We start from the raw sequence: 23027 nt of genomic DNA, 5'->3' as shown, positions 1-23027 counted from the left end.
GAGGGAGCATTCCAAACAAGCTAAACCAGTTCCAGGGCCATCACTCTCAACAGCACCACAGCCAGCACTGGCCGATTCCTTTGCCCACCACCATTTCTTTGCTTAGCCCTATAGGGAAGTGCTGAGCCACCCGCTTGGGGCTGAGGTTCAAATCTGTCCCCCCCCACACCATGAGACCCAACAAGCCCCAACGTGACATTCCCTCCAGGGCAGGGAGAGCTGCTTGGCAAATGCCTCTCTCTATTGCTCCTTGAAAAAGTAGAGACCTCCAACACTGGGAGAGGGGCTCTATGTCATAGAAAATTAGAAAGGCTGGAAAAGACCTCTAAAGATCATAAAGTCCAACCATAAACCCATCACCACCATGCCAGCTCAATGCTAAGCGTCCCTTGGTGCTGATGGCTTCATTGGGAGCTCCAAAGGCAGCTCAGCCCTCTCTAGTGGCTGGAAAAGTTGTGCCTAAGGAGAAGTGGCTTTGGGGATCGAACCATCCACCCTGCCCAAGACTTCTCCACCCCCAGGCCACCTCCTGGTGTAGCGGGCAAAGCCCTCGCCCACAACAAAGTGCTTAAAAAAAGCTCAAAAATACAGGGAGCTGGGCAAGGAGACGAGTAGATGAGTGGCACTGCGGGGGAGAAAATCCCACTGCAGAGACTGACAGAGACTGGGCAAACTTAGAGGGGGGCTTTGGGGACACTTCCTGGGGTACTCTCAGGGCCGGTAGTGCCCAGCAATACCAGACCACAGGGTGGTTTTAGCCCATGCTCCTGCAATGGGGCGAGACACAAGTGTGGGGTGGAGGCTCCCCAAGCTCCCTGCAAGCCCGAGCGTGCATCGGGACATCAAAGGTACATGGCTGCATCCTCCTCCCCTTCCCTGCATGCTGCCAGCCCTCCTGGGACTGCAGCCACAAGGCAGAGGGTGACACTGCGAGAAGGAAATCCCAGTCAAGACATTGATTTTAATTTTTAAGAATTAAAAAACAAAAACAAAACAAAACAACAGAACAACAACAATAACAAAAACAAAAAACAAAAACAAAAAGGAAAAAAAAAACAAACAGACAGAACTTTCTGAAAACAGCTTCCTACCTCATAATTTCACAGAAATTAGCTTGGAAACATCATTTGCTCTCCCCAGTCCTGTACCTGCTTTGGGCTCTGCCCTTCCCCCCCCCCTCCCACCAGCCCACCCTGCTGATGGGGGCCAGGAAGGGGCTCTGCCCTTTGTCCACTTCAGCCAAAGCAGTCAAGGCAGAGCTTTCTCCCATCCAAGGTGACCACTGGCTCTAGGGGTGCCACAGAGAAGATAGGCAGCCCTGAGCAGACACCCCACCACCCCAAGGGTATCTGCTCCAGCAGCCCCCCAACAAGGGTTCTGCCCTCCAGCCTGGCATTGGGCACTGTGCAGGGGATGCAGAGCTAGTGCTGGCTGCAAGCTCAGGTACCACTTTAATCCCTTCAGCATCACCAGCAAGACATGGCCCCCAGCCTTGAGGCTTTGCTCTCTCAACAGCAGGACGCCCACTGCCTGGCGCTAATGAGTTAATAAATTCATTTCTGACTAAGAAATTAGACCCTTAAGAAAAAATCCACCTTCCCGCTTCCACCCACCCTCCCTCCCCATATCCACCCCGAAGTAACCGTGGTTCATTTGGAGACCCCGGTGGCAACAATGCCCTCTGTGCTGGCACCAGAGGGTTGGGGACACGTGGGCACCAGCGGTGGCCAACCTCTGGCTGTGGTCTGTTAGCTGTGGGCTGGGCTCAGGGTGTTAGTCCTTGGGCGACTTCTTGCTGTGAGCGTTCCACATACCGCGCTTGGAGTGGTAATAGTGATAAAAGTTCCTGAGACGCAAGCGCTCCACCTCCAGCCCGCTCTGAAGGACCCTGCAGTCAGACAGATGGGCAGCTGCTCAGGGAAATGAGGGATGGACACAGACAAATCCCTGTCCTGGGTGGGGGTATGGGGGTTCCCGTCACAAAGGTGGGGGTACAGGGGTCCTGGTGCCTCCAGCCTCACCTGTCCAGGAGCTCCCAGTCCTCTCCGCCCCAACGGTCCCTGAACTCCTCCGTGTTCATCCCTCCAACACGGTCAAAGTCCGACTTGTAGATGCCAAAGAGACCAAAGCCATTCACCTCCCAGTAACCTGGAGGGAGGAGCGGTGAGATCCCCATCCTACCATACCATCACCCCTGGTGCTCCCAGGAAGCCACATCCATGCTCACACCTCATCCCAATCTGTCTCCCAGTGCTCCCTTCCTACCACAGCTCTGTCCCCATCATTGCCACCTCCTACTGGGGTCCGCAGAGTAACACTTCAAGTTCTGGAGAACCCTTGGGCTCAAATCTCACCTCACCAAAGCAGAACAAACCCACCCTATCCTAGCTGTAACCCAAACCCAGCATCACAGCAACACTCAGGTGATATCTCCCATCTGGAAGGTGGCACAAGGAAGGGGACCCCTCACCATTGGGCTCCCGTGGGGAGCTGCCACAGCTCAGCCTCATGACGATGGGCGCGTAGGCCAGCTTCCCTTCCACGCAGTGCTTCCGGATGCTGTCCAGGATGTTGGGGGGAAAGTGGATGTGCAGGTCACACAGGAACACGATGCTGTGCCCATCCTGAGGGTGGGGACAGACACAGGTGGGAGGCTCACAGCCAAGCCACACCAGGAGCTCCAGAAGCCCCAAGTGGAGCAGTGTGTCCTCACCTCAACCATGTCCACACCAGCTTGCAGCCCTGCTGAGCGTTCAAAGTTCCCTGTACGCCGTAGGTACTGGTAGCTGAGGGGAGAGAGCAGGGTAGTTAGCTTTGGTGATGAGAAGGGACCTTCTCAAGAGGACAAACACTATTTAACACCTTTTGTTGGTGGCATGGACAGCGAGATTGAGTGCACTCTCCGCAAGTCTGTGGATGACACCAAACCATGCGGGGATAGACATGCAGGAGGGAAAGAATGGCATCCAGAGGGACCTCAACAGGCCTGGAGAGATGGGCCTGTGTGAATCTCGTGAAGTTCAACAGGACCAAGTGCAAGGTAATGCACCTGGATCAGAGAAAACCCAAAGAGAAAGTCAGGGAACTGGGAGAACAGAAAGCTCTGGGGAGAACAAATAGCAGTAGCTAAAGGGACATACAGGAAAGTTGGTGTGGCCTCTATCAGGGAGTGTGATAATGGGAGAAAAGGTAACAGTTTTAAACCAAAAGAGGGGAGATTTAGGTTAGACAATAGGAAGAAATACTTTACTCAGAAAGTGGTGAGGGACTGGCACAGGCTGCCCAGAGAAGATGTGGATGCCCCATCCCCAGAGGTGCTCAAGGCCAGGTTGGATGGGACTTTGGACAACCTGGTCTAGTAAAAGATATCCCAGCCCACAGCAGGGGGTTGGAACTAGATGGGCTGTAAGGTCCCACCCAACCCAAATCATCCTATGACTCTATGAAGAAAGGGGTCACTTCAAGCCAATGGTTGTGACAGGACCACCCTGCCCATCTATGAGACCACCAGCGCAGAACTACGGTGGTATGTGGAGAGGATGGAGGGATCCTTGGGATGGGTTACCGAGGCAGCCGGGCATCCTGCAGGGCTTTCTCAACGTCCATGTCGTCGCTGTCAAAGTCCACCAGGATGACGTTGAAGTTGGCATCCTTCGTAATGTCATACAGGCTGACCATGTCTGAGATGAACTGCTGGACCCAGCGCGCTTGGTTCTTCACTGCCGGGCACAGCCACAAACATTCTTCAGACCTTGGGATCCCCACTCTAGAGGTCCCAAAAACACCCCCCAAACCAGCAATCTGTCATATTACACCAGATAACCTCAACATTGCTGTGGGTCTGGCCTCCTGGGAGCCCTGATAGCACTTGTCTTATGGAAGGGCACTTGGCAGTACCACAGCCGTGGGCATGTCCCTCAACCCCAATGCCTGACATAGACTGCTTCAAGCCACAGCCATGCCCTCCTGGCTGCCTGCAGCCCCTTGAATCTGCCAGGAGGATGCAAAATCCCACCAGAGAATGCTGTGGGCAGCAAGAGACATGCCAGAGAGATGCATCCTGCTGTCACTTACCAGGTACGACGAAGTGCACCATGATGTCCTGCTTCCAGCTCAGCTGCAGAGGCCGACACAGAATGGGCTTTCCATAGAGGATGCTCCAGGTGCTCGGCTGGGCCTCGGTGGCCCCCAGGGCTGGCCCCTCAGGGTTGGCTTCAGCACTGTCATCCTGCTTGCCTTGGTGCAAGAGGACATAGACATACTCAGAGAGCCGAACTGTCCGCTGGCCCCGTTCTGCTAACTCCAGCTCCAGCAGGTAGCGGTTGCCCCGGGCTGTGTCCCGGCGCTTCTCCACATTGATGATCCTCAAGAGGGTGTAGATACTGTGGAGGAAGGAGAAACAGGTGAAACAGCCAAAAGACAGATTGAGCGGGCCAGCTGTAAGATGGCTTGGACATTGCCTGGCATGCTGCACTTGAGAGGATGGCAAGCAATGGTTTATACTCAGGCTGGCAGACTGTAACAAGCGAGGTCCCCTAAGGATGGATGTTAGCCTCCATGCCATTCTGTATCTTCATAAATGATCTGAACAATGGGATTGATAGCACCCTCACCAAGTTAGAGCAAGGTGGCAAAGCGGACATGGCATGAAGTTTAACAAAGACAAGTGCCCACTCCTTCACCTGGAAAGGTATAATCAAAGAGCCCAGCACAGGCTGAAGAGGGTCACAGAATCACAGAACGGCCAGGGTTGGAAGGGACCTCAAGGATCATGAAACTCCAACCCCCCTGCCACATGCAGGGCCACCAACCTCCACATTTCATACTAGACCAGGCTGCCCAGGGCCCCATCCAACCTGGCCTTGAACACCTACAGGGATGGGGCATCAACAACCTCTCTGGGCAGCTGTTCCAGCACCTCACCACTCCCTCTGTAAAGAACTTCCCCCTGACATCCAACCTAAATCTTCCCTCCCTCAACTTAAAACCATTTCCCCTTGTCCTGCCATTATCTACTTTTTCAAAGAGTTGAAACCCCCCTTGAGAGTCCAAGGGAGGGCCACAAAAATGGCCAGAGGGCTCAAGAACCTGTCCTATGAGGAAAGTCTGAAGCAGTTGGATTTTTTCCACACAAGAGAAGAAAAGGTTCAGGAAGGGCTCATCAATGTATTACAGACAGAGAAGACAAGGGGCAACAAGTACAGACTGTACCAGGAGAGTTTTTGTCCTGGTAAAAGACAAATTTTTTTCAGTGAGAAAACAACACTCACTGGAACCATCTCCCCAGGGACATGGCAGCATCTCCGCCTCTGGAGGTTCTCATGGTGTGGTAGGACAGGGTGCTAGGTAATTTCCCACCCCAGAGGTTGGGCCTGATGATCTTTGGGGGTCCCTTCCAACACGGGCTGCTTTACCACTCTAACCCAATGTCCAGTCCACCTGGTCCCAAAAAGCCAAGTGGGGCCAAGGCACCTCCTATCCTCCCCACTTCCCACCCACACCCTGCTGCCTCCCTACCCCCCATTCTTCTCGTTGAGCTTCTCCATGTACTGGGCCACCACATCGACCACCTCACTCTCACTCAGCTGCAGGTTGCCCGAGACGTTGCAGCGCAAGTCATTCCAGTCGGAGCGCAGGAGCTCGAAGTCCACCGAGCTGACGCTGAACGTCCTCTGCCAGTTGATGGAGTCCTCCAGCCAGCTCTGCGGCAGCTCCCCTGTCTCATAACTGTAGTCTGACACCTCCTCTTCCTCCTCTTCCTCCTGGCCCTTTCCCTCCTGCTGGGATGCTGTTATCTCTGATGTCTTCAGAAAGGACGTCACCCGTGTCCCCTGCGAGCGAGTCACCTCAGAGGAGTTGTAATCGGTGGTGACCGCCACCCTGCCCGGGGCAGTGGTCACATCCTCGTGGGTCTCCTTGCTGAAGATCCCTTCAGCTCCAAGTTCTTCCTGCTTGCTCACCAGCTGCCACCTCCTGTCACCCGCCCGGCTGGTCTTCCTCCTGGCTGACTCTCTCTCTTTGGAGATGTTGCTCAAGAGCCAAGGGGCCCGGTGGCCAGGGGCAGTTCGAAGCTTGTTGGAGGTGATGGAATGCTTCTGAGGGGTCCTGGAGCGAAGCTGCACTTTCTTCAGAAGCTTTGGGTAAAGGAAGATGCTGGGGAAGGCGGGCTCCTGGGCTGGGGCTTTGCGTTTGCCGGGCTGCAGCCTGGTCACATACACCTTCTCCTGGGTTTTCTGAGTTTTTTTGTCCTCCTTAGATACTACAGACTTGCTGGGACCTGGTGTTTTGGCTCTGCCACCAAAGATGGGAACAGAGAGGTGAGACTGAAGGCTGAGCACCCCAGCACGCTTGGAGGACACCAGTAGCCCCAGCTCATCCTCCTCACTGGGCTGCTGGGGTAACCATCGAAGCATCCTCCCACGGACTCTCTCCTGCCCAGGTCCTGTGTCCCCATTGCCATGGGGACCCACAGGAGTGGCTGTGGGGCTGGGAGTGGCAGGGGGCATGCTCCACCTTCCCATGCCCACCTCATCCCGTGCCCGACTCTGCTTGCGGCGGAAGCTGTAGTAGTCCAGGTAGTCCCCATAATCTCTGGTGACGGGCAGAATCTCCTTCCTTTGGGCTTCAGATACCAGCTCAAGGTTCTTCCTGGCTTTGGGAGGTGGGTCTGTGGCCTCAGGGCTGTCCACTGTATCCTCATCCTCCTCATCATCTTCAAGGAAATCTAGGGAACAAAGACAGAAATAAGTTTCTCAAGGGTCCCTGCTCTCTGCAGCACGATGGCTTGGGACAAGCAGGCAAAGCTTGTCTCCTTAAGGGGATCAAAGAGAAAACTGTCCCTGGGTGAGGGAGACTGAGAGCTGACAGGCACTGAGTGATGCTCAGCAGGGATGGGGGCTAAAGACTCCAGTAATTAAGCCCTCCAAACCTTGGCTAATTAACCCCTCCAAGCATATCACTGGAGTCACACTGATGCATTCCATCTCCCATCAGCTGAGCTGGTGGGTTAGGATGCCAGGTCCTCAGCCCCATGCCAAGCCACTGAGAGATGCTTGAGAGCTGCCAGTGGGCAGGCATGACTCACTGTCTGGGTTGAGGAAGAGAAATGCTCGCTGACGTGGGTCCTCCTCCTCCTCATCCATCTTCATGTACTTATAAAAGCCAAACCTGTGAAACAGAGATGAAAGATGAGGTCTCAGAGATAAGAGAAGGGTGCACAGGGGAAAGGTGCTTGCGAGCAGGCATGCATGTACTGCCATGCACATACACAAACATATGTGCAGGGGAACATCCTGGGATGGGAACTGGGGTCATAGAATCAATAAGGTTGGAAAAGACCTCTGAGGTCATCTAGTCTACCTGCCAGCCCATCACCATCGTGCCCACTAACCATGTCCTCAGGTGCTACATCTCCCCTTTTCTTGAACAGATCCCCAGGAGATGAACTGGGAGCCAGGCTGGAGGTGGCCCTTTGCTGTGGACAGGGCTTGGGGATGCACGCCAACACTTACTTCTCCAGGTAGAGCGGGGACTCCCTGTAGAAGCACTTGTTCTCCGTCTCCATGTGAGTGAGGCGCGTGAAGTCATTGGGGTACACAAACGAGAGGTAGACCTGGGGAGCCAAGCACTCCACCATCACCAGTGCACCCAGCTGGCTTCATCTCAGCACACCAAACACACCACACAGCGCTCATCCCAAACCCATTTGGGTCAAGAGAGGAAGGCTCAACTTAACCCTCCACCAAAAGACATTTTTTCCTGGATTTTAACCATGTTGAAACATCACAGGCAAACCAAGACTTGCTACAGGAGCAAGAGCTTTGGCAAGTTCCCCTCCCAGGCATCACAGAGAGACACTTACAAATTGCAGGCCCTGGTAGCGGGCGATGGGGAAGTCCTTCACCACGTAGGTGGGGCTGTAGGCACAGGGCACCAACACATTCTCCACGCGGGACGGCTCTATTGCAGGGGCTGAGGAGAGGCAGGTGTGGCTCAGCCCAACCTCTGCCCATCCCACGTTACAGTTTGTAGCCCAAACCATCCCAAACTGCCCCCAGAAGAGATGTCCTTCACCCCAGAGATGGGCAGAAAGTAGGAGGGGTGCTCTGGGTACCTGGAGCATCCAGGTCCTGTCTTCTTCATTGAATTACAGAGTGGTTTGGGTTGGAAGGGACCAAAGGAAGTCACAGAGCAATGGAAAGTCCCAGCCACTTACTGAGGAAGAAGGTATCCCTGGGGTCAGACTTGAGCATGTCAGCCCCGTGCTCATCCCATTGTGCCTCCCAGAGGTAGCTCCCACTGTGGCTGGCCAGAGACTGCGGGATGTGCTCCACATGGTTCATCTTCAAAGTCGATTCATCTGAGGGAGGAGAGGATGGTGGCTGAATCCCTTGGTACACCACAGGACTCATCCTCTGGATGAGGGGAGCCCTGGGGACCCCCCAAAAGGCTCTGGGGGAGGATCCTGGCTGAACCCCACCACTCAGCATCAGTTCCTGCATCCCTCTGTCTCAGCAGGGATACCCACCTGGGACAAAAGGGATGCACCCCCAAAAGGAGGCATGTGCACAAACACATGATCTGTGTCCCCAAATTGTGTCCCACACAGGAACAGCATGTCCCATAGGTCCCCAGCTCCTGGGAGGGCAAACCCAGCCCCTCCAGCCCGCCTGCAGGCTTGCAGACCCTGTGACTAATGAGACAAACAATTATTGCTATCAGCTAATGACAGATAGGAAAAGGGTACAGGCAATCTCAGCCACGATCCCCAGCTCTGATTACAGCATCGCTCACTACAAACACAAGACGTGGAAACACTCAGAGGCTTTGGCTCCCAGGGACACAGGAATTAAGCCTTGGATTAAGCCTTCCCCTTCAAGCCTCAAGTGAATACAACATGAGCTTGGTTTCTGCCCTTCTCCCATTTAAGGATTTGGGTGACACGTTGTCCTTGGATATTCACCAACCCCCACAGTGCCACTAAGGGAGGTCACCGTGCCCTGGTCACCTTGGTCCCAGGTGGGGCTGTCTGTTCCCAGTATTCAAAGACACTGGGGGGAAGCAGGCAGATCCCAAGTGCAGTCCCCAAAATGCTCCTTTGTGCAATAGGGACATGCTGGAGCATAGGGAGACGTGGGACACGTTGCACTGCATCCTCATGCAGCCAAATAAGGAAAATGCTGGAGCAAGGGAAGAGGCAGAGCTTTAAGCCCAGGGGATAGGCACTCAAAAGTGGTTTGGCTGCACCCTGGGAAATGCTGCTGGACTCCAAGGGAGCTGGCAAGCGGGAGAACATCGATGCTGATGGATAGCAGCTGGGGAAAATTTATCTGCACCTCATCCACCTCCTGCCCGTCCACCCCTTTTCTCCCTATTGATCCCTGCGTGTTGCTTCAGTGACACCTTCCGGGGCGTGTTTGATGACCAGTCCTCATGAGCACTGAGCGCCAGGGCAGGGCCCATCCATCATCTTCTTTCTTGCTGCCAGACTGACGAAGGGGCAGGAAGCAGAAGATCTATAGATTTAATTAAATCCTATGCCATCCATTCCCACCTCCATGACAGCTCCTCATAACTCAAGGCCAAGTAGCCGAGCTGCTTGCCAAAGGAGCCAAGCCTTGTTAGCAAGGAGGAAGCTGGAGAGCAGCAGACACAGGAGCTGCATTTCTGTGGCACAGCACTTACACATCCCATTTTCGAGAGGGCTGCAGCCATCACCCCTACCTGCTGCAGCCTCATTCCTCCTATCCAGCAGAAGCCCTGGGGGTTTCGGACCCATCTTCCCTTGCATCTGGTTTCAACCAACATTTTGAGCCCAGGTGAGTGCAGCATGGTGGTTTGCTGGCTGCTAGCACCTGAGAGGGTCCTTACCTGTGTACAGAGAAATGTAGGAGGAGTCAATCACCTCGAACTTCAAGCTAGGGAGGAAAACTCGCCACTAGGAAAGAAGGAGATGGAGGATCAGTGGGAGGACGGGTCCTTCTCCATCCTCAGCTCCCAGAAACTATCCTCAACCCAATACCACAGCAGTGGAATGAGATGGAGGGCTGACCCTATCCCAGCACAGGTCCAGACCTACCTCATTCTTTAAACTGTAGTTCTCTGGGCTTGTTCCCTGCATGGCTGGAAAAGGGAAGACTCCTAGAAGTGGGGATATCCCCTGGCTGCCACATATCCCAAACCCATGTAGTTCTTCTGGGCCAGGCAGCAGCTTCTTCCCAACTAGCATTTATGACCAGGGGAGCACAAACGTGGGATTCAAGACCCTGACCCACAGCTGTCATTCATTGACCCCTAAACCAGCTCCTCCTTCCCCTGCCTCTCTCCAGTGCAAAGCACTGAGATCTGTGTTGGCAAAAGCAGGAATAGGAACAGACTGAAGCAACCCCCTGCAGATCTCTGCTGCTGCCTTTTAGACCAGCTTCAGCTGATTTGGAGCACATTAACAACAACAAATATGCATTGACTTCAGAATGTCTTCACAGCTGCCTGCACTGATTTGACTGCCATTTAAAAGCATGCCCCAAATGGATGTGAGCCTTTGTACAGACAAGCCCTTACATATCCAGAGCAAGGGATTGCATTAGGGTCCTTTGTTGTCTCTCTACAAGCACCTGAGAGGCTTCCCTCCCTCCAGCAAGAAAACATTTCCCCCTCTTTTTTTTTTTTTCACATCAGAAATTCAGATCTTATCAGCACTGCATGCACTCAGACAGAGCACTGAGTGCTGGGGAGGAGAAACGCAAGAAAGGGGAGCTGTCAGCCTCTGAGATGCTTTGCTAGCACAAGTCTGAATCCAGTGATTAATGAGTGTTTGGGAGAAAGGAAACCTTTGCGAAAGAGCCAACATCTTCCCCTTCCCTCCTCCCCCCCAAAAATAAAAAAAAAAAAGCCTGAGCTCCTGAGAACAGCAGGGCTGTGCAGCCAGGTGGGCAAGTTCAGATCTGAAATTGCTGGTATCTACAAAGGAGGGGTAGGAAAGAAAAAAGGGACCTAAGGCAGTAGAGTGGGCTGACAGCTCTTCAGGGCAGCAGTCAGTATCTCAGTATCCCGGATGGTACCTGTCTGTCTCCATCTTATCCACAGTCTGGGCTCCTCTAAAAAGGACCTTATCTTCCCACCCAGCCCAATTCTCCATGAATATGGCAAGAGGAGGGAAAAAAAAAAAAAAAAAAAAAAAAAAAAAAAAGGGAGGATGGGATGGGCCATAGAGAGCTGCTGATCAGAAACAAGCCTGGAAGCAGCACAGGAGGATATTTACTCACACCAACTTCCACGTGGTCCGAGCCTCGGTCATCTTGCTTGTGGAGCAGCTCAAAGTAGTAGCGCCTGGACGACATAAGGCTGCACAAGACAGGGAGATGCTGGTTAGGAAACATTGCTGCTACTGCTGTCAGGGCAATGGGGTGGAGCCCCTGGACCCTAACTCATGGTGTCCAACACCTTTAAGGTGTCGGCTAGTGTTGGGTGTTTTGGGAAGGGGCTGTGGTGGGAGCAGGTCAGGATCAGTGTGGAGCTTACCGTAGAGGCTTGGAGACCTGTGAGCTGAATTTGGTGAACTCCCCTGGAGCTGTCCACTCGGTACCCAGCTGGGGAAAGGAAAGATGAACATCTAAGAGCTGCCAGCTAAGCAGGCACAAGCCCAAACCCTGCCAGACAGACAGACAGAAGCTCTCCTCTGCCTCCACTGGGCACCGTGCCAAGTGCAGAAAGGCTCATCAGACAGGAAAGAGGGCTCCACCCCAGGGTCCCCTTGTCCCCTCCTCTGCTGGCACTCTTGGCACAGGAGCTTGTCACCGGACACAAGCAGCAAGATTCCAAAAGCATGTAAGTGTGAATCAAGACCATAGGTTTTCCAGTTCCCCAGGAAAATCCAACAGCATACATTAAACCTCCCACCTTGGGACAGGAGCATCCCCAGTGCAGGGAAGTCTGGAGGGTGAATGTGCATACCTTGCCCACAAAGGCAGCCAGCCGTGAGTTGGATGGGCTCTCATCAGAACTGAGCCAGAACTCCGAATTGTCATCTGATGCCACAGAAAACTGGAAATCTCCTGAGGACAGCAGAGGAGAGGTATACAGCAGTGCTGGTGTCCTGGGCTGGCTGGATGAAGGTGACAGCGTTTCCTTGTGGCATGAGGAAACGGAGGGATGGATGGACAGAAGTAACATGGTGCCATGGACCCCACGTTCTGCTCTGTCCTGGATAGGACCGGTGCTTCAGCTTCATTGAAAACCATGGAAGAGGATCTCTGCTCCAGAGAGACCCTCCTGCCTGGGAGCCAAGGACTCTCCAAAACCCCTTCTGCCCTCACGTGGCCCAAGAAAAGGGAGAGGGCAGCTTTCCCACACCACTGCAAGGGGAGAAGAGGCCCAAGATCCCCACTCACCATCCTTGAAAGGGTGGATGTAGCCAAAAATCCTTAGCCCGTAGTTCTTCCACTTGGGTGACACCGCCAGCTTCTTCACCGTGGTGCGGGTCTGGGGATGCAGAAGTACAAACAGGTCACACCTTGTGCCAACGTTATCCACCCCTCATCCTCCTGGGGCTTTGTACCCCTAAAACCAGAGGGGTCATACAGGTCCCATCATCACCCAGATCTCTCCATCTCTGCCCTTAAGCCTGGCTGGCTCTTATGGCAATCACATGCCCTAAAGGGAACCCAAAAGCCTGCATGCCAGAGAGAGAGAGACGAGCGGGCCTTCCCTCCAACCCACCACCATCTGGTCTGGGACTCACGTGCGGAAAGAGTGGAAAATGGAGGTTCTTCCTTAGGTGCCTCACAGCTCCTCCACACCAGTCTTCAAAAACATGCAGGTTCGCTTTCCCCTTGTACTGCAGAATGAGGCGAAGAAGGGAGAGATGTGTGAGTCACCTCCCAGGGACAGCATTAGGGTCAACCCTACGCTCACAACACCAAAACCCAGTGGATAATCTTCCTCCCAGTGCTGCGAGGGCACCCTTTTAGTTCCCAAGCAGGCTCACGCAAGGACTGTTCCCCTTCTGGATACAACAGCAAAAGCCCAGCCCCACCATCACCCATCCCATTGGAACCAGGAGGAAGACACCACGTGATTCTTCCCCACCCCTCAAAACCATGGTCACGGCCATGCTTCCCTTCCACCATCACCTCCTTGTCCATGTACCTTCTCATCCCAGGGCAGAGCCTGCTTGGTCAGGTTGAGTTTGGGGCGTCTGGTGGCTCGTGAGCCTCTGGAAAACCGTCCATCCAAATCCTGTCCATCGTTCTGCCAAGGAAGCAGGAGATGGGGGATGAGAGGTGTGGGGCAGTGGGGCCACAGCCAGCACACTGCTCTGATGTGCTTGCAGGATGCTTCCTCATGCCTAAATACCTCACTTGAGATGCCAAGCGTTTCCAAAGCAAGGGGAACGCTTTCAAGGCTGAATGCAAAGGAAAGTGGGGCACCTCTCTACAGAAGAATGTTGGCAAGGCATCCCAGAGTGCAGGGCTTCAGAACGTTCCACCTCAACTTGTTTCCCATTCTCTGCTGAAAGTACTCCTGCTCCAAAACAGCATGCTTGCTGTTCATACTAAACGCCAGTCTGGCAGGCTATAGGAAAGGGACTATTTTGGGCTGCGTTTCCAAAAGAGCAGGAGCTTGGGCAATAATGCGATCTGTACTTCTGCCTCCAGGCAGAGGCAGCAGGGTTCCTCCCGACTCTCCCTCTTCCTTTAAAGGGGATTAGATTAATCCGATCACTCGTGTCTCATAATTTAGAGGGATTAGGGGAGCAGTCACCTGCCTCCAGCTTGCTGAAGAGGGAAAGTCAGGCTCTTCTGGAGAACCATGGCACAAAGCACAGCCCATTACAATGTGCAGTACAAAGAAGATAATTAGCAAACTTTTCCTAAATGATGTCACTAGTGTTCTGGAGGAGGGGAGCAATGCTCTTCGGAGGCATTGTTAGGGTGGAGGCATAATTGTGCTCACTCGGAAAGCAAGGATGCAATTACAGCCTCGCTATAACATTCCAGCATCAGGGCCAGACTGTCCTGCAAGCAGGTGGGGACACTGCAACAATAAAAGATGACAAACAAAGGAGCAGCGGTGCCAACAGCAAGATCTGCAGCAATGCCCAGCTGGGGCTCAGAGCACACCAGGAATAAAGCTTCTCATCTCAGTTTTCGGTCTGCAGTTGTTTGCTCTGAATTCAGGGGCTCTCCACTGTAAGACAGATGTTGACAAATGGGACTGAGTCAAGAGGAGGCTCCTAGGATGGAGCAGAGGACACAGGAGAGGGCGGCTTCGCCCAGCAAAGCAGGACCTTACTGCCATGCACAACTAAGTAACGGATGCAGATCATGGCAGACTTCTCAGACAAGGCAAGAGGCAGCAGGCATGAGTCACAACGCTGAAAGTTTCAACTGGCTGTCAGGGAATTCAATTTTCACCATCAGGGCTGTTGAAGAGAACCAAAAAGGTTGTCCACCCTTGGACCTACTCAAGGCTTGGAGTGCCCTGCTCTACTCAGCCACATGTCTGTAGGGAACACAGGCCAGGAACCTTCACAGTTGCCATCCCACCTTGTTCCCACCACGGCTCTCTCATTCCCACCTGCTCCTCCTCGTGGCTCTCACTGGAGTCCTCGGCCTTCCTCTGCCGTGCCACTGCCTGGGCCACTGCTGGTCGCCTGCCGGGGTCTGTCACCTCCCCCGGCCGCTCCCCATCTGCAATGCAAACACAGGATCTGCTGAGTGAGACCATGGCTGCCTCCTCCAGTCTCACCACCACCAGATGCTCCTGGGCCTTTCCTGAGGCTGCAGCAGAGGTGGACATGGATAGCCCTGGCTGCAATTCCCTTCGTTACATTCGTACTAAGCAGCTTGCAGCGGCTCATCAGCATTGCTTTTAATTACTCTTCTCACAACAGCTCTTTTACGTCAGATGGGATAAGCTCCTGTGGGACCTCAGCTCCCCATCCAGCTGTCGGGATGGTGCCGAACAAAAATCAGACCAAGCACCGTACCATCACAGAATATCCCAAGGTGGAAGTGACCCAAGATGACCATCAAGTCCAACTCCTGGCTCCACGTAAGGCAACCAAGAGTCAAACTATCTAAGAGCACTGCCTTCTTGAGCTCTGGCAGCTCAGGGCCATCCCACTGCCCTAGGCAGTCTCTTCCATGCCCACCACAGCCTCAAAACCAGCGTGGGATGTGGCAGCTCCCCAAAGGGGACTCTATGCCAACCCCATAGCCCAGTGAGGAACCCAGTGGCAGTGTTGGGTTCCCATGGACAGCAGGAACAGCAAGGCAGGTATCAACAAGACTCTCCCATGTTCTTCATCATCTCACTTGAGGGTTCTGGGGAGCTCCTGCCTGCCCCAGGACAGGCCTGGGGAGCCTCCAGACCCAGCAGCCTCCTGATGTACGTGCACTGATGCCATTAGCATTCGGGCAGTCGCACAGCCCACATCTCCTTGGAGATGGCAGCACAAATCCCATCCTCAGCGCGGCTGCAGCGCGGGAACAGGAAATTAAGCTCTAAAGCCCCCTTATTCTGCTCTCAGCCATTATTCAGCCCTGGCAGCCCCAGCTTTCTGCTGGCAGCTCCCTGCCTCCCTCCCATGTCTTCAGACCCACATCGTTCCTCCCACAGCCCCGTCTCAGCCTTGATGGGGATGGGAAGTGTTGAAAGAAGGAATGGGACTGGATCCAGCTGGAGACCCCCTATGGCAAGAAGGAGGCAGAGCAGCAGCTGTTCCTACATCCTCTAGCCCACCCTGGAGACAACCGTGTCACCCAGGAAGAGCTCTCTATGAGGACACCACAGCAAGAGATGCTCTTGCCAATGTTTTCACCTGTACCCCTTCTCTGCCATTACGTGTCTCTTCAGCAGGGATGGGGTGTGCTCAGAGAAGTGGCTGCAAGCCAGGAGGAGAAAAAAAGCACCAGCAAAGCCACAGAAGAAGGTTTCCGCAGCAATGTTTGTTCTTCTGCAATTCAAATACTGGATAGGAAAGTCAAGGACAGTCTTTGCCCAAAAAAACAAATGCTAATCAGCCTGGCTGCAACTGAAAATAAACACCCCCTCCTTGAGAAAGGGAGGAAAAGGCCAGCATCACTACCAGCAAGCAGCAAGTTGAGAATGAACCCTTCTCATCTCACCCTCCAGCCCCAGAGCCCTCTCTCCCCTCCCCAAGCCCCGCTGCTTTCCAAAGCCAACGCCGCTGGAAGCCCAGCCCCACAGCAGGGACAAAAGGCGCTGCAGAGCGGTATTGTTTGGCTCCTGGTCCTGCAGCGAGGCAGCAGCAAGAATAAAAGGCTCCTGCCTGCGAGATGCTGGCTGGGGAGGAGCATCCCCTCTCCTCTCCCTTCCCCAAAGAGGGCCAAACATCTGGGTGCTGCCAGAAATGCAGCCCAGCACCAAATTTCTAAGCACCTCAACCAGGTGGGGTTCGGGGCAAATGATATGGACGTAAAATACTGAGTTCGCACTCAAGCCCCTGAAATCTTGTGCTAGAAACAGAATGCAGTTCCTAAATGCCTACCAGGTGATGGGGTTTGGTTCCCCAGTCTCCAGGGCTCCAGCCAAACTGAGGGATTTGGGGGTTGGTTGCACCACAAAAGTCATTAGCACCTGGGGTAAAGGGTGCTGCAGCCACCACACGAGCGACCCATATCCAGAGCAAATGGGAACAGGCAGATGTAGCCTGGTGCTCCCGACTGACAGATCTCCCCAGCGGGGAGCATCTGCTTTTATCTTTCCAATCCTGCAGCGAAAACCCCCTGCAGAAAGGGAGATGCCAAAGCAAGGTACGTCTTCCTCCAATTCAATCACCATCAGCCCTTTCTCTATCCATCCCCAAAACATCAGCACAATGGGCTGCGCTGATTACCAAAGTCATCAAGGTGCCTTCAGGGCTGGATCCTTCCAGGCTGATCCTTTTGGTCAGTGGATGCCTTGGGAAGCAGCAGCTCAACCCAGATGGGAAAGATGGGGGACATGAAGAAGAAACCAGCCAAAGATGCCAACACCAAGCCCTGTGGTCTAACCACACTGGTCCTCCAAAGCACCCCGTTTCCACCAGTCTTGAGTGCTTTGATCCTTTCCCTTGCTTTTAATCTAAATTTAGCATCCAATCCAGCAGAGCCTCCCTTAAGGAGGTGACGAGGGGGACCTATGCATCCCCCCCCCCCCCAAACCTCCCTTCATGTCGCAGTCATCGGTCAGCAGCCAGCTCCCATCAATCTCCTTGTCCAGCCCAAATCCCTTCAGTCCTGCCATTGCCAAGGCAACAGGCACTTAAAAAGGGACAGCCGAGCTCCTGGCCACAGTGTCTTTGATGGCTCAAAGAGGACCGAGTGCCACCACGCAGCTGGAGACATGGGGACTTTCCTCGGGGACAAGCCCAGGGGTGAGCATCACCCATCACAGAGATGGGATTGCCGAAACCCAGCAATCATAAACACGAGCTCTCAGCCCCTCCAGACACCACAACGGGGGAAGCAAAGGGATAAATGCAGTGTAATGCATTCACTCAATTATCCAGCCTTGCTGCTGTTCCAGCCCCACGGCTTAGACCTGTGCTGCCACGTTTCCCAGCTCCGTGCCACTTTGTTCCCCAGCCCTAAAGCCCTGAGACAGCCCTGGCTGCCCAAGGACAGGGCTCGCTTGTCTGCCTGCCTCCTCCTCCCCTCCCAGCAGCTCTTGGCAGGGTGGGAGTGCTCACAAAGAGCCGATTCAAGGCGAGGGGGACGAGGGCTCTCTCAGAGAGAGGCCGAAGGGGAAATCGAGCGGCCCACGGATGGCACCGCTGCCCCTCTGCATGGGCCACCGAAGCTCTTCAAAGGGCTCTTGTCTACTCCTCTCCCCTACCTGCACCTCTAAAGAAAGGAATAAATGCACCCAGTGTTGCAGCACACCAGTCTGTGAGATGTGCTAGGGGTGCCATGTGTAATCCCAAAGCCATCAGGGGAGGGACAGGCAGGGTGCTCCCAGCTCAGGTTCAGCAGTCCGGGGGCAGGTCCCAGAGGAAGATATTGAGGTGTTGGCAACTCCCCCTGCACGGCTCCTCAAAGGAGCTGTGGGCTCCCTGGAGGTGCTCAAGTTTGGATGGGGCACTGGGCAACCTGGTTACCAGGAGGTGGCCCACCCACGGAGAAGGGTAGGAACTGGAGGGGATTGAAGATCCTTTCCAACCCAACCATGATGCAATTTATTATCTCGGTGCCTCGTAAGCCAGCGCTGCCCCTGCTCACAGCACTTTGGAGAGCCCTCTGTGTCACTCTGTCTGCCAGCCCCAAGATATATTCCCCAAGGCACGCACCAGCATCTCACCCTTGCAGGTGCCACCAAAGCTTTCCCCAAACCTACATCCCAGCCCATCCATCAGCACTGGCAACAGCCACACGTGTTCAGTCACTGCTCCAGGTGGCAGGGCCAGCCAGGCACTCTGCTAAGAGCCATTTTACATCATTGCTATCATTTTTTTCCTCCTGTTCTTTTCCCCCTTTTTCTATCTTTTTTTCCCTTCCCACCTGGCATGAGAGCATTTCCACCCCATTGACTCAGCACAGTTTCCAGCTGGGAGAACACCGTAATGGCCTCATTATTTCAGATGAGGAGCCTGCGTGTTAAATTAGGCAGAGAAGGGTAATTATCTACTTGTAGAAGATAAGGGAAGGGGGAGCATTTTATCAGGGACGGAATGCCAGCGTGCTTTCCAGCCAAGTCACCGACCGCACTCCCCATGTGAGCAGCATCCAAGCCATAGGAACACCATAGGGACACATATACCCCAAAACACCCCAAATAACCCCAAGCGCACACCTTTTAGCCTGGCCCCCCACCTTACTTCCTGTCAGGAACTCACACCCAATGCTTTCTGGAGGCTGAAGACACATCAGCTCGGTGCTGCTCTATTTAATGAGTAATTAACCTTTCTGAGCATCTTCTGGTGGCTGATGCAAGACAGGCAGCATCCTCCACAGCAGGGCATGGGGTCTTGGACACCCTTTGGGTTCTCTTGCACAGACAGCCTCCGTCACCCCATCCCTACGGGACTTGGGACCAGGACACACAGCCACGTCTCTGAGCATCTTTTATACCACTGAATGGAAAGAGCCTAAACTCTGGACCACAGTCCTCACCCAGCACATCCTCCCTCCGAGCACAATTTCCCACTCTGCTCCCCCAAAACAAAGGCTTCCCAATGATCCTTCAGTGAAGGACACAAGCAGAGCTCCTCGGACCGAATCCCATTTCCCACGTCCCCACTTGGCACCAACCCCACGGCACCCGCTGCACCACGAGGCCCAAAATCTGCAGGCTCACGCTGCTGTGCCAACTTCATGTTCCGCACCCACGAGATGTGGCCGGCCCCCAGATCGCCCTGACTCCCTCGAAAGCCACCCAATCCAACCCCCAACCCCTCTCCCATCCTCACCATCAGGGTGTGGACCGATGAGAAATGGGTTCTACCCCCCAAGCCCAATGCGCAGCCCGCCCCACGCCCCGAGGTGACCCCATCGAGGGATGGAGCGAGCCCCGGGGGGTAACCCCGAACCCCGGGGGAGAGGGGGGTTACCTCTGCCGTAGGTGAAGGGCAGGCGGAGGGCGCGGCCCTGGCGCACCAGGCTGATGTGCAGGTACGTGAACCACGCGGCCGAGGTGAGCAGCGCCAGCAGCAGCAGCAGCTTCAGCTGCTTGCGGATCTTCTTCACCGGGAGCCGCGGCATCACCGCCCGCCGCCGCCGCCGCCGCGGCCCGCCGCCGGCCTAGCCCCGGCCCATCGGGCCCCCCTCCCCCGGCCGCCCGCCGCTACGGGCCGGCAACGGGGGGGCGGCGGCGGCAGCTCGCGGCTGCCCGGTGCATCGCCGCCGCCCCGTCGCGCCGGCAGCGGACACGGCCGGGCGGCGAATGAATGGAACGGCGGCGGCGGGAGCGGAGGGAGGAGGCGCGGCGCCGCCCGTGCCGAGCGACGGGGGCGTTGGCCAATAGCCACCCGCCGGGACGGAGTTTCTGCCAATAGGAACGCTGCGAGGGCGGGGCCGGAGGGGGCGCCGCGCGTCGCCACGCCAACGGGCCGGCAGCCGCGGGCCGGGCCATAGAGGCGGCGGGGGGAGCGGCCTCGGCGCCGTCCCCGCAGTGTGTGGGAGCGGCGGTGCGAAGCGGCGGGAGGGACGGAGCTGTCCGTGCCCGAGGGGGGCGGCGGGTCGGGTGACACGAGGCGCGCGCGGAGCGGCTCTGTACCCCACCGCCCCCCGGCGCGGGTTTGGTACGTCCCTGCGTGCCGCCGTGCCGAGGGGCTGCGGGGCCCGGCCGGGGAGCGGGGAGCGGCCGCGGTGCGAGCTGGGATCCGTTCCTTTCCTCTCTCCGTCCTCTTCCTATCTCGTCCTCTTTCTATCTCATCTCCATTCCCTTCCCAGCCCCGTCCCATTCCAACCCTATCCCCATCCTCATTTCTATCCCCGTCCCGTACCCATGCCAACCCGTTTCATCTCCAGACCTTCCCCTCCCTATCTCATCACCAACCTAGTCTCCATTCCATCCCGTCCCATCCCAATCCCCATTCCATCTCCATCCCATCCCATCCCAATCCCCATCCCTTCCCCATCACATCTCCATTCCCATCCCATCCCACAGCTCAGCCAGGCTGAGACCGCCCACAACTCACCGCATCCCCGCTGCCCAGCCTTTTCAGAACAAGTGGAATTTTTTCTCGTCCTCGCTGCAGTGCGGGACTGGAAACGAAAACAGAGGAAGAATTCAGCAATGAGGAAAGAAAAAAAAAAAAAAGACATCTGCAGCTGGGGAAACTAGAGGGCACCCGTGCTCCAGGCTTCATGTCCCCGCCGTGCTCACAGGCGGGTGCAGAAGGTTAATTGGCTCATAATTATGTGTAATTTAGATAACAGTGCAGCTCGTATAGCTGTGCCACCGGCTGTGGAGTCTAACTGGACACTAGCGGAATTCATGTTGTTGTCCCCAGGGAGCAGCACCCTACGGCCTCCCCCCAGCACTTCCCCAGAGCTGGATGTAGGGCTGAGCTTTGGCTTCCAGTGCCTTTTAGGACAGCCCTAGGAGAGAGCATGAGGAACGTGGGGGGAAAGGAGTCCCAGCACCATGTGGTGGGGGCCATGATGTGGGTTTTCTCCATCAAGTGCCTGGAGTAAACCATAGGGCTTGGGCTCCCAGTGCCATGTGGTGGGGACGTTATGTAGGGTTTCCACCAAACACTGAGCCCAACCTCAAGGCTCCGAGTACTATATGATGGACTCACAAGGACACAATGTAGAGTTTCTCTACCAAGCACCCAGGCTTGACCACAGGGATGGGAGCTCTACTGCATCTTGACAGGGACACAATTTAGGATTTCTCCATCAGCTGCCTGGAGTCAACTTCAGGGACTGGGATCCCAATATCCTATGGTGGAGATGTGATATAAGGTTTCTTCACCAAACATCCAGGCTCACCACTAGCCACGGGAACCCCACTGCCACACGGTGGGGACACGGTTTAGGCTTTACCTCATTGACCCCCCCGACTTCACTACTTTTCTACCAGCCCCGCACCCCACAGCCCGACCTGTGGAGGCCGAGTAGGGGACAACCTCGGGGCCAGCGTCTGGCGTTCGCAGGGGGCGGGCGGCCCTTTTTTCCCTCCCCCTCGCCCAGCCCTCCCCATCACCGGGCTGCGAGGAAACGAAACTAGCTTCCTCCATCCTCCCCTCCCGGCGCCGCCCCCGAGCCTCAAAGCCCCCGAGCCCCAGCATGGAGCGGGTCCGCACTCCGGGTCCGGCGATTCCACCGTACGAGCCTCTGATGGACGGGCTGGGCATGGAGGAGAAGACCCGCAGCACGGTGGTGACGGTGGAGAATCCCCTGGTGCCTCCTCCCCGCGACCACCTGGCCTGGTCGCTGTGCACCACGCTGTATGCCAACGTCTGCTGCCTCGGCTTCCTGGCGCTCGTCTTCTCCGTGAAGGTTGGGGAGTGGGAAAGGGAGGGACGGGGGATGGGGAAGTGATGGCATCTGGAAAGGAATGGGGGGAGGGTGGGGGCGGGGGGCGGTCATGGAGGACCCCCGTGGGGCTCACAGAGCTCCCTGATCCCAAACAGAATCGTGGAGCTCCAGAAGTCCCAGCTCTGGGTGTCCCGTGGACCCTACAGAGCCCCGGGCCTCAAAAAGATCCATGGAGTCCCGAGATCTCTGCTGCCAGGGTGCCCTGTGGGCCCCACAAAGACCCGGGGACCCTCGAACCATCAAGCCCTCAAGACCTCCAATCTCAGGGTACCACGTGGACCCCACAGAATCCTGTGGATCTCCAAAAGCCCCAACTCAGAGGTGCCCTATGAACTCCACCGAGCCCCTGACCCTGGTGAAACCCATAGACCCCCCAAGAAACCCCGACTCTGGGCTGTCTCATGGAACCCACAGGCCCATCATCACTGCAGGGAGCCCTGTAGGCCATACAGAGCCCTAACCCCAGGTTGCCCCATGCATCCCACAGAGCCCCCACGCGAGGGAACCTCTCCTACCCAGCCCCACTGACTCTCCTGTTGGTCTCCCCAGTCCAGAGATCGCAAAGTCCTGGGTGACTACAGTGGGGCGCTCAGTTATGGCTCCACTGCCAAGTACCTGAACATCACGGCCCATCTGATCAACGTCTTCCTCATCATCCTCTTCATCGCCCTGGTTGCCAGCGGCACCATCGTGGTGGCCAACATCTTCAACCGCTACCAGCAGCAGCACCCCGAATTCATTGGACCCACTTAGTTGCATTCCATGGGCAAAGCTTCACTTGGGGCCATGCTTTCCTTGCTTCTTTCAATCCCCTCTCCAGTCACCATATAGAAAAGCACCTCAAGACACTCCTTGCTCTGGCAGGAACCCGCAAAAACTGGCTGTAGGAATAGGAACCCGCAGACTTTGCCGCTTGCCACCTCACTCTGCCTTTTTGCTATTGCTCCAAGTGCCTGTAAAAGCCCTAAGGGAAGCACCTCATCTGTAAAAACAAACAAAACAAAAACACAGTAAAGGTATCTTTCACTTTTGTCTCAT

The 23027-nt window shown here is 55.4% G+C and overlaps 2 protein-coding genes across 6 annotated transcripts; one reads left to right on the top strand and one right to left on the bottom strand.

Moving 5' to 3' along the window:
* Window positions 1–941: 941 nt before the first annotated feature.
* On the bottom strand, window positions 942–20787 carry B4GALNT4 (beta-1,4-N-acetyl-galactosaminyltransferase 4). Of its 5 annotated transcripts, none has more exons than XM_085223932.1 (21): window positions 20642–20787; window positions 14578–14690; window positions 13147–13248; window positions 12740–12835; window positions 12390–12480; window positions 11953–12053; window positions 11521–11588; window positions 11265–11343; window positions 9871–9937; window positions 8528–8692; window positions 8216–8359; window positions 7862–7971; window positions 7512–7612; window positions 7085–7167; window positions 5518–6724; window positions 4075–4382; window positions 3566–3719; window positions 2714–2786; window positions 2471–2624; window positions 2022–2148; window positions 942–1888 (listed from the first exon to the last, which is right to left on the bottom strand). In XM_085223932.1, the coding sequence occupies exons 1-21, from the start codon at window positions 20766–20768 to the stop codon at window positions 1774–1776; spliced, it is 3585 nt and encodes a 1194-aa protein (XP_085080058.1). In that variant the 5' UTR covers window positions 20769–20787; the 3' UTR covers window positions 942–1773. The 5 variants fall into 5 exon arrangements, with proteins under 5 accessions (XP_085080058.1, XP_085080057.1, XP_085080059.1 ...); XM_085223931.1 differs by lacking the exon at window positions 20642–20787 and adding an exon at window positions 19553–20437; XM_085223933.1 differs by lacking the exons at window positions 8528–8692; window positions 20642–20787 and adding an exon at window positions 19553–20433.
* Window positions 20788–21639: 852 nt separating this feature from the next.
* LOC100539142 (dispanin subfamily A member 2b-like) lies at window positions 21640–23021 on the top strand. Its single transcript, XM_003206118.5, has 2 exons — window positions 21640–21950; window positions 22539–23021. The coding sequence occupies exons 1-2, from the start codon at window positions 21738–21740 to the stop codon at window positions 22740–22742; spliced, it is 417 nt and encodes a 138-aa protein (XP_003206166.1). The 5' UTR covers window positions 21640–21737; the 3' UTR covers window positions 22743–23021.
* Window positions 23022–23027: the final 6 nt, after the last annotated feature.

Source organism: Meleagris gallopavo, chromosome 5 (assembly GCF_905368555.1).
Source record: "Meleagris gallopavo chromosome 5, MGAL_WU_HG_1.1, whole genome shotgun sequence".
NCBI lineage: Eukaryota > Metazoa > Chordata > Aves > Galliformes > Phasianidae > Meleagris > Meleagris gallopavo.
This window is presented reverse-complemented; position numbering and strand designations above follow the sequence as displayed.

Excerpts from the sequence above, each read along its gene's own strand:
- B4GALNT4 (XM_085223931.1), bottom strand. The coding sequence starts at position 19,703 with ATGCCGCGGCTCCCGGTGAAGAAGATCCGCAAGCAGCTGAAGCTGCTG. Across the intron at positions 2,625-2,713 it reads CTGGTGTGGACATGGTTGAG|GATGGGCACAGCATCGTGTT; the intron begins GTGAGGACACAC and ends CCCCACCCTCAG. Across the intron at positions 2,149-2,470 it reads CTCCCCACGGGAGCCCAATG|GTTACTGGGAGGTGAATGGC; the intron begins GTGAGGGGTCCC and ends TCCTCCCTCCAG.
- LOC100539142 (XM_003206118.5), top strand. The coding sequence starts at position 21,738 with ATGGAGCGGGTCCGCACTCCGGGTCCGGCGATTCCACCGTACGAGCCT. Across the intron at positions 21,951-22,538 it reads CGCTCGTCTTCTCCGTGAAG|TCCAGAGATCGCAAAGTCCT; the intron begins GTTGGGGAGTGG and ends TGGTCTCCCCAG.